This window comes from Piliocolobus tephrosceles, unplaced genomic scaffold, assembly GCF_002776525.5.
Source record: "Piliocolobus tephrosceles isolate RC106 unplaced genomic scaffold, ASM277652v3 unscaffolded_25548, whole genome shotgun sequence".
Lineage (NCBI taxonomy): Eukaryota > Metazoa > Chordata > Mammalia > Primates > Cercopithecidae > Piliocolobus > Piliocolobus tephrosceles.
The window spans coordinates 1-8,798 of NW_022308252.1; the positions used below are offsets into that span (position 1 = coordinate 1).

At 55.7% G+C, this 8,798-nt stretch overlaps 1 protein-coding gene across 1 annotated transcript; it reads right to left on the reverse strand.

The window, feature by feature from the left end:
• Window positions 1-342: 342 nt before the first annotated feature.
• On the reverse strand, window positions 343-8,782 carry LOC113221520 (capping protein, Arp2/3 and myosin-I linker protein 3). The gene is made up of 15 exons (XM_026450852.1): window positions 8,666-8,782; window positions 8,032-8,207; window positions 7,133-7,220; window positions 6,857-6,994; window positions 6,533-6,596; window positions 6,184-6,392; window positions 5,691-5,791; window positions 4,775-5,090; window positions 4,303-4,431; window positions 3,591-3,657; window positions 3,395-3,484; window positions 1,374-1,492; window positions 1,109-1,289; window positions 828-938; window positions 343-697 (listed from the first exon to the last, which is right to left on the reverse strand). The coding sequence occupies exons 2-15, from the start codon at window positions 8,190-8,192 to the stop codon at window positions 672-674; spliced, it is 1,800 nt and encodes a 599-aa protein (XP_026306637.1). The 5' UTR covers window positions 8,193-8,207; window positions 8,666-8,782; the 3' UTR covers window positions 343-671.
• Window positions 8,783-8,798: the final 16 nt, after the last annotated feature.

Sequence of the window (8,798 nt, forward strand, 5' to 3'; positions counted from 1 at the left end):
ACACACGCACTGCTCCCCAGTGTCCCTCTGGTACACGGGGGCTTCCAATCCCATTACACCCCAAAAAGCTGGACAGACATTGGTGTTGGTTTCTGTCCTTTTGGTTCCTTCTCCAGGGAGCTCAGCCCTGACCCTGTGCATAACACCCACCTTGGCTTGGGGACTTATCAGTCCCCTTCCCTCGACAGTTCTCTGTTTTATCTCCTGCTCCTCTAAGAACCCCAAGTCTATCCCTGTGGAATGTTTCTCACTTTCCTCCACTGTGGCCAAGCTCTGAGGGTTTGTGGCAAAGCAGCAGATGGTGGAGGCAGTGAATGGGGAAGATAGCAGAGACTCGAGGCAGGCAGTGATTTTGTTTTTTTATTCTATACAAGTGGGGAGAGAGTCCCTGGGGATAGAGGGACAGAGATCCACCCTCCTGGGGGAGGAGACAAGCCCCCACCCAGAAGCTCTCTGCAGAGAGAGGCATCGAGGCAGGCACTGACAGCCTCCGTCTCTCCAGGTGGCTCCCTCTCTTCTAGTCCCTGTCTCCAGCTCCCCCATGCCTGGTCCTGCCATCTTGCCCCTGTAGGACAGGAGCTGGCAGGAGGCCCTGGGGGACTGGGGGTGGATAGGGGTCTGAGTCCTTGTGAGGCACATGTCGAGGGCTGAGGAGGGTGTTGTGGCAGTTGTCAGTCTGTTCCTGGCTCACTGGTTCCTGCTGGGGACAAAGCCAGGGAGCCCTGTTTCCTGGGCAGGGACAGCCAGCCACCTGGTGTTGGGGCTTCGAGGGGTGTCCTGTTGGACAGATAGGTGGGAAGGGGGACCTGCCCTCTCACCACCAGCACCTGTGGGGTCAGGAGACCGTCTTCTATCAGGCTCCAGCTTGTCACAGGACTGTGCCCGCCGTGTCCTCTTGGGTTTCAGCGGGGCAGTCCGCCGGCCTGGATCAGGGGGCCCTGAAATAACAATCAAGGCAGACCTAACACAGGAGTGGGGATCAGGCTGGGATGCTCATCCAGGCTGGGACTCCTGGTTGTCACTCATTCCATGCTCTGGAAGAGGACCTGATGTGGGCAGCAAAGTCCTAGAGGTGCCCTGAGCCCCCCATTCAGCCAGGGTGGCAGACCTTGGACTTCGGGCTCCTCTTGGTCTTGCTGTGATCCCAGACTCAGCTGGGGTTTGTTGACTCCTGGAGTTGCATCCCTGGCCTCAGCCTCCTCCCTGACCCCTGGCTCCTGGGGAGGCCGGCGGCCCCTGGGCACAGCCACTGGCTTGGGAGGCCGTGGAGCTAGAGTGGGGTCCTGTAGCTGGCAGAGGAAGGAAGATGCTGGATCAGTTATTCCCTTTGCCTCATCAAAGTCCCTCCCCCACCCATCTTGCTGGCCCCTCACCTTGGCATTCCTAGCTGGAAGTGTCCTCTCTGGGAAGAGGGTCCCCTCCTTCTCCTCTTCCCCATCTTGGGAGGCTGGGCTGGGACTCTGGCAGCTGTGGTTGGGGGCACTCTCTTCAGCTGGGGATGAGAGAGAGGAGAAGCTGCAGGAAAAGGCATTCTTGCATAGCTCCTGCCCCTGTCTCCTCTCTCCACTGAAGCCCTGGAGGCCAGGACTTTCTCCCTCCAAGCCCATTTGCTCCTATGTCTCTGCCTTTCATGTGCCTTTTTTTTTTTTTTTTTTCAAAGATGGGGTCTTGCTCTGTCGCCCAGGCTGGAGTGCAATGGCGCAATCTCGGCTCACTGCAACCTCCACCTCTCGGGTTCAAGTGATTCTCCTGCCTCAGCCTCCCGAGTAGCTGGGATTACAGGCACCCACCACCACGCCCAGCTAATTTTTGTATTTTTAGTAGAAATGGGGTTTCACCATGTTGGCCAGGATGGTCTTGATCTCTTGACCTCGTGATCCGCCCGCCTCGGCCTCCCAAAGTGCTGGGATTACAGGCGTGAGCCACTGCGCCTGGCCTTTCATGTGCCTTTCTACGTCCACGCTCCTTAGCCCTTGTTTCCCAGGATCATCCTAAAGCCATCACCTCTGGAGGGGACTCTGGCCTAACTGTCCCTCTTGCAGAGCAGTGCCTGACCCCTTTCCTGCTGGGGCAGAGCCAGGGCCCAGGGCCTGCTGGGTCCACAGGCATGCTGCCCATCCAGGCTGCAGTGCCCTGGGGGCTCTGCCAAGGCTGCAGCCTGGCATTCCCAGAACTCTGTCTGAAAGTCTGATTTAGATGGAGGGGTGCCCTGGCACACTCATCCCCTGCCCCGGTGGCCTTTAAGCAACATGAGCCTGTGGGTCTGACACTGGAAAGTGTTGTCTACGTGTGCATCTGTGAGGTGTTTGTGCAGTGGGGCAACTGACTATTGTGGTTTCCTAAAGGAAAGATGGAGCCCTACTTTGGGCGCTTTAATTAGCCTGTGTATGGGATGGAAAAAATCAGCAAAGATGCCCTCAGTGCTGGGTTGGCCTTGGAGGAGGAAGCAAGGGCACAGGCACTCCAAGTCTCAGGCTTGCCTGGTTCTGCACTACAGGGGAGACAGGGGCAGAGGCCGAATGTGTGGGATGGGACAGTGGGGAGCATGTGGCTCAAGCCAGACCAGCCAGCTCAGCTCTTAGCTCTTTCCAGCCCTTACGCCCTAGCCTGGTGATGGGAGTGGAAGAGGCTGAGGGGGTGTCACCATTAACAGGGAGATTTTGTTTATGTCAGTATTGCTGGAGGGTCATAGTCCAGGCCTTTGGCAACTGGAGTTGATGCTGAGCTGACCAACTTTTCTTTAGTGGCTCCCTAAGTGGAAGGTGCTCTGAAGCCAGCAGGAGGGAAGTGTCATGCCTGGGATAACCCCCTCCCTTTTACTCCTCCAGTCATGGGGCCAGAAAGTAAATGACTTGTGTAAAGTCATGGGTGACTGAGAAGGACTAATACTGCAGGTTTCTGACCCCCGAGGCAGAGCTCTTGCCCGTGTTTGGGGCACCTTTCTGCGTGAGCTGAGGGTGAGTTGATAAACGACTTCTGGAGGAGGCTGGAATGTGTGAGGTGGGCCTGGCATAGCTGGTGCTTGCTGGCAGTTTGACTTGCCCACCCTCTTCCCAGCAAGGTGCAGAGAGAAGCCTTCTCTACAGAGGCTGCCACTGTGCTGACGGTGACCAGAGGCTGCACCTGCTCTAGAGAATTCACCAGAGCCATCCACAAAGCATTGCTCCTGTCTGCTAACACTGGAGAAGCCGCTTTTGTTCTGTAGACGCTTTCTTTGGATTGGGTTGTCTCTTTTGGATGTAGCTTTGTAAATATCCTTAAACATTTTCACTGTGTTGACTTCTCACTGGCCTACCTTGGCCATAAATTCCCCAGCACAGGGGCCATGGGCTTCTGTTTCTCCAGACACACCCTGGACTTTCAGTACTGCTGCCTGAGAAGAGGCTTTCCGTACCTATGTGCCACGTGGCCTCTGCTCGGCGCATGGCACTGAAGCTTGGTTTGGTGCTTTGGGGTGGTGGTGGCGGCTTCCAGGATCCAGGCCCTGGAGTAGAGAGAAGGGATGAGAAAGAGAGAAGGAGAAAGGAAAAAGGTAAATTTGACCCCTGAGAGAGGGGTCAAAGGAAGGGCTTGAATGTGACTGTTCTTACCTGCATCATCCGAAGAGCGCCGTTTCTGCCAGGCCTGGGTGCTGCCCTCCTGGTCTGGGCCTGGGCCCTGAAAGAACAGTGGGTCAGGTCGTAAGAAAGTCTCCTCTGTGGCAGGACTGCAGTTGACAAAGGGCTTCTGCTCTAGCATCTCCCATGTCATTCTCATGTCATTAGTCCCTAGACAGACTGTTTTCCAAAGAATGGCACCCATACGTCCCCAGGGGCACAAGAAATGACTAACACAAATGAGTATACTTCCATCTTTATATTACACATGTATTTTATGTGTAGTAGAAAAAAACATGACTCATTCAAAAAGCCTGTGATTTTAAAGATGATAATGCCTAGGTCTAGCCTAAGTTAAAAAAAAGGTGAGTTAATTTAAATAAAAATACTATGTAAGTAATAATTCAGGTAAAAATCAGTCGCAAAGGTTATAATCAAGTCACCCTGGTTTGGGAAACAGAACTCTAGAGATAAGTATTTTATAACCCCTCATTTTACAGTAAAGAAGGAGAAATTTCAAGAGGTTAAGTGACCAGTCCAGGGCTCTGTGGCAAGTGTGTGGTGGGGGCTGAACAGCAGCTAACATCTTCTAATGCCAAAGCATCTGCTTTCCCTACTGAACCACCAGGGATGAAGGAGTGGGAAGGAGAGGGTGCTGGACAGGTACCCTCAGGACCCACGGTTTGTTGTCCCAGGCTCCACTCACCTCTCGTTTCCCATCGAAGCTCCAACCCTTAGCTCTTTCCAACCCAGGAAGGGCAACACCGTGAACCCTTGGCTGCTGTGCCGTCCCGGGGGCTGGACCCCCATCCCCTGGCTCTGACACCTCTGTGCCCTAGAACAAGGTCTCTTATTAGCAGTTCCCAGTGGAAGGGAGCTCCCCAGGCTGCGAGGGAGTTGTCAGGAGGACCCTTGCCTCACTGAGTCCCCAGCCATGGGGAAGCCCTGCCGAGACCCTCTGAAGAGTCCTTCCGACACCTGCATTCGCATACAGCACTCCCAGCATGCTCTTGGCCACTGGGTCTTAGTCCACTCTCAAGGAGAGGAGAATTGAAATGACCAATGTTCCTGAGAACCCTGGGTCCTAGCATTTTCCCATTAAGCTTGGGGTGGGGTAGGAGACTGGGTTAAGTGTGGGGCAGGAAAGGGGAAGACACAGCACCCCCTGCCTCACTTACCATCTTCCTGCAGAAGGAAGGCCCCCGGCCCCCACCAAATCCAGGCAGGAGGCCGCTCTCCTCCTCTGGGCTCCAGCAGGGAGAGGAGTTATTGCCGAGGCTTGGGGGGTCTGGGCTAGGAGGGCTCTCCTGAGTCGGGGGAGGGGGTGGGGGTGGAGGGAGGAGGAGTCCAGTGGTGGGGGACCCCGGCCCCCTGTCCCCCTTGAAGCTCCGGGGCCGGCGAAAGTGAAACAGGCCCCGGCGCCTTTTCTTCTGGAGTGGAGGCAGCGGTGGCTCTGAGAGTCCTGGCCGCACAGTCCTCAGAGTCCGGGGGTAGCTGGGGAGAATCAGGGTAAGTTAGCAACAAATGCCAGATGCAAGTTCAATCCTGGGTCTGATACACCTGCTTTCCTCTCATCTGGTCTCTCAGCCCTTTCCACTTCGTTCTCAGGGAGATGACGCCCTTGCCTTTCCTGTCCCGTTGTAATCCTCCAGCAGCCTTTCCCGCAGACTGACTGTTTCTTCCCAGGCACCTCCCCCGCATCTCCTCTCAGCTTCTCCAAGTGACCCGGCTCCTCCTGGACAGACCCTGGGCAGTCTGCAGGACAGTGACAGTGAACACTACCTCCCGGGCCTCTCAGCACTAATGGGTATCCTGTCCCAGGGCTGCTCCCCACCTCCCTCTCACCCACACCTGCCCTCCAACCCCACTGTGGTGTTTCACTCTGGCCTCATTCTTCCCAGCTGTCCTGAGAAGATGCAGAGGTCATGGGGCCTGAGGGCTGGGTGGGGAAGGATGAGAATGTGGGGAAGTGTCCCACGGAGACTGGCTTTGGGCACTGTGGTTATAGAGACTCCCATGGGAGCTGGGAGGACACAGGAGCCCTTCTAGGGCCTTGCGGCCTGCTGAAAATGGGAGTGTTTTTAGGCATCACACCTGGAACTTTCCTCCATGACCCTTCGGCTGAAGAAGTCCTCCAGCCCCTCATCCAGGCGGGTGGCCATCCCATTCTCTTGACGAGTCCCAGGTGCTGGCATCTGCGGGGAGGAAAGTCCCGTGGGACATCTCATCTAGGTCAGGAAGCTCCACCTCCCATCCACTCAGAGCATTCCCCTTTGGGCTCGGACATTTATGGAAATTCAGACTTCAGTTCACCCAGTGTTCCCTAAGCTTGGTGGCTCTTGGTGTTCTTGGTGGCTCTATCCTTCACCAAAATAAGAATGACACTGCCCAGCAGACAGAGACTTCTTATCTGTGACAAGGTCTACTCATACAAACTGGACAATCCCTCATCTGTCCACTGGCATGCCTGGGCTCCTGCCCAATCCCTCAAGGCTATTGTCTCTGGAATTTGGGTCCTAAAGGTAAAACCCCTGGCTCTGGCATCACTAAGTGAAGGGGATCCTCTTGTGAGGCCTTAGGGACTCACACTGGGCCGACCAGGTCCTGGAGGTGTGGTCCTGGGGGGGCGGGGCCTTCCTTGTGTTTGATGCCTTAGTTTGTAACCATGAGTGGGCAGCTCAGATAGACCTTCCCAGGAGCCAGTAGCTGTGGGCTGGCTGCCCCCGAGTCCTGAGAACCAGCCAGGGGGGATTCCCAGGTTCCCCAGTTGGCTTTCCATGTCCTGAGGGCTCCCGCCTGTAAGACAATAGCATTAGAGGGACTAGCAGAGGAATGGCGAGCAAGCAGGATGGGGAGACAGAGAAAAAATCAAGGGAAAGAGGGGCTATGGAGGGTGGGAGTCTGGAGTCCATGAGAACGGAGGCTGGGAGACTCACTGATGAAGGCAGACACCGGCCGGATCTTGCGGCAGCGTTTCTGCTTTTTGATGGCCATGGTGTCCTGCAGAAATGAAGACGAGTGGCAGGGCCAGAGCCATCCATTCATCATGAAACCTTATTTGAGCCCATCCTGCCCCTTGCTCCTCAGGGGGCTGAGGCATTGGGATGAGGGAAGAGGTTGGGCTGGATTGGGATTGGGGGCAGAAGGCCAGGCACAGTGAGGTGGCCAGAGGAGTCCAGAGCAGTGGAAGGGGATAGCATTGTGCAGGTTTAAGGGCAGGGCCCAGGTTATTAAGGAGGAGCAGGGAGCAGGGGGCTCACAATGTTGGTCCCAAGTTCATCATCTGTGGTCTCCTCGTGATCACGGTTCCGGCCTCGGCCTCGGGAGGACAGATCCTGCCCTTGGCCTGGGCACCCTGGTGGATCTGACAGCGTCCTTAGCTGGGTCAGGTGCCGGGCCTGGGGAAGGGCAGGTGTGAACAGAATTCCAAGGAAGCTGCCCACCTCCCAGGGCCTTGAAGGGGAGGGTGATTAGGGAGACAGGATAATGTGGGGTAGAGGGCGTGCCTGAGTCAGGCCAGGCTGCAGAAGCCTTACCAGGCTCTTGTGGGAATGGTAGAGCTCTTGCAGGATCTCATCCACTATGGAGTTGGTTAGGTAGGTGACGACTGAGAGCTTTACTTCACTGTGGGCACAGGTGGGTCTACTCAGAACAGTAGTACCTCAGTCCCTCACATGGCCCCTGAGCCACTCCCTTTCCCAGAGGCCTGAGAGAATGGCCAGCTGGCCTGGTCTGTCTGCCCATGGAGCGCGTGTGGCTGCTGAAGGAGGCAGCCTAGCCCATGACACTCATTTGTCCATAAATACACATCTAGTCCCACCCCGGAGCCCCCAGCCCAACTATGTGTGGGGAAAGAGGAATTCGAGGAGAAGAAGGAGCAAGGGGGCCCTAGGTCAGGCCCCTGGAGCCCCAGTGGAACACAGCTAGGTAATTGGGGTGCTGACTAACTAAACCCTGCTAGTTGCTACTCTGAGGGTAGAAAAGACTCTTCCTCGGACCTAGCTGTTTCATGGATATGTGTAGTACTTTTCCTTTGCTTTGGTGAGTGGTGGCACCCAGACCCAGAATGAAAGAGCTCTAGGGGCAAGGAAAACTGGGAGGAAGACAGTGCTTCCACGCACCCACCTCAGGGACTTTTCTTTGTCCATGCCTCCGAGGAGGCCCTTTTATCTCATTCCTGGGGTATTTGTGTGGGTATGTGTGTGTACACCTGTGTGGGCACAACCTTGGCTCCTAAACCCCAGCTCAGCACTTAGATTTCTAGGGCAAAGACCAGTCAGACCCTAAATAGCAAGGTTGCATTTGGTTAAAGATTGATCCTTGTAATGGAGATTGTGCCATTCATTATTCATTGCTGATAGCTCTCCAGTCCCAAGTCCCTAAGTGATCTCGGCCAAATCCAGCTCAGCCCCCAGCCCTGCCCTTCGCCTCTCACTCCAGCTTGTTCTGAATGTCCTGTCCTGCTTGCTCCAGCAGTGCCCCTCGGATGAAGTTCCGGGGCACTGTGACACGCTCCGCCACATTGCTCAGCATCTTGTTGTGCCCCTCGGCCACCCGCATGGCCACAGGGCATAACTCCTGTGTCAGGCTGACCATGGACTCCAGAATCACCTAGTATGGGGGAAAGGGAGGCCAGAGGCCCAAGGGGGACAGGGTCAGGGGTGGCACCACAGCAAAGGAGACTATCTATTTCAGCCCCTCATGCTGAGACCGAGGGACCCGCCTAAGGTCACAAAACCGTTAATGGCAGAGCCTTGGACACTAAGGCTTCCCTACTTTCTGGTCAGTGCTCCTTCTACCCTACCATATAGACAGGGGGAGTCAGTCCAAGGATCCAAACCCAGAGGGGGCGGGGTCAGAGTTCAGGGACCAACATCAAAGCTCGCAGAAAAAAATCCAAGCCTGATATTGCAGCAACGCCTTGGTAACGTGGGACTGTGGGTGGTCTCAACTCTGCACATGTCCTCCTGGCCCTCCAGTAGTCTCCCAGCTCTGACTTTAGCTCTGGGCTTAGGGCCTCAGTCAACACTGGGTTCCCACTATGGCTTCCTCCCTCCTCCAGGACTTGCCTGCAGCTCCTTGTCCACAGCTTTGGACACCTCACTTGCTACTGATTCCAGCCTCTGCCGCACAGGCCCGTCATTGGCCAGTACGTGGCCCAGCTCATAGAGGCTGGGAAACAGCTGGAGAAGGAAGGGGTTA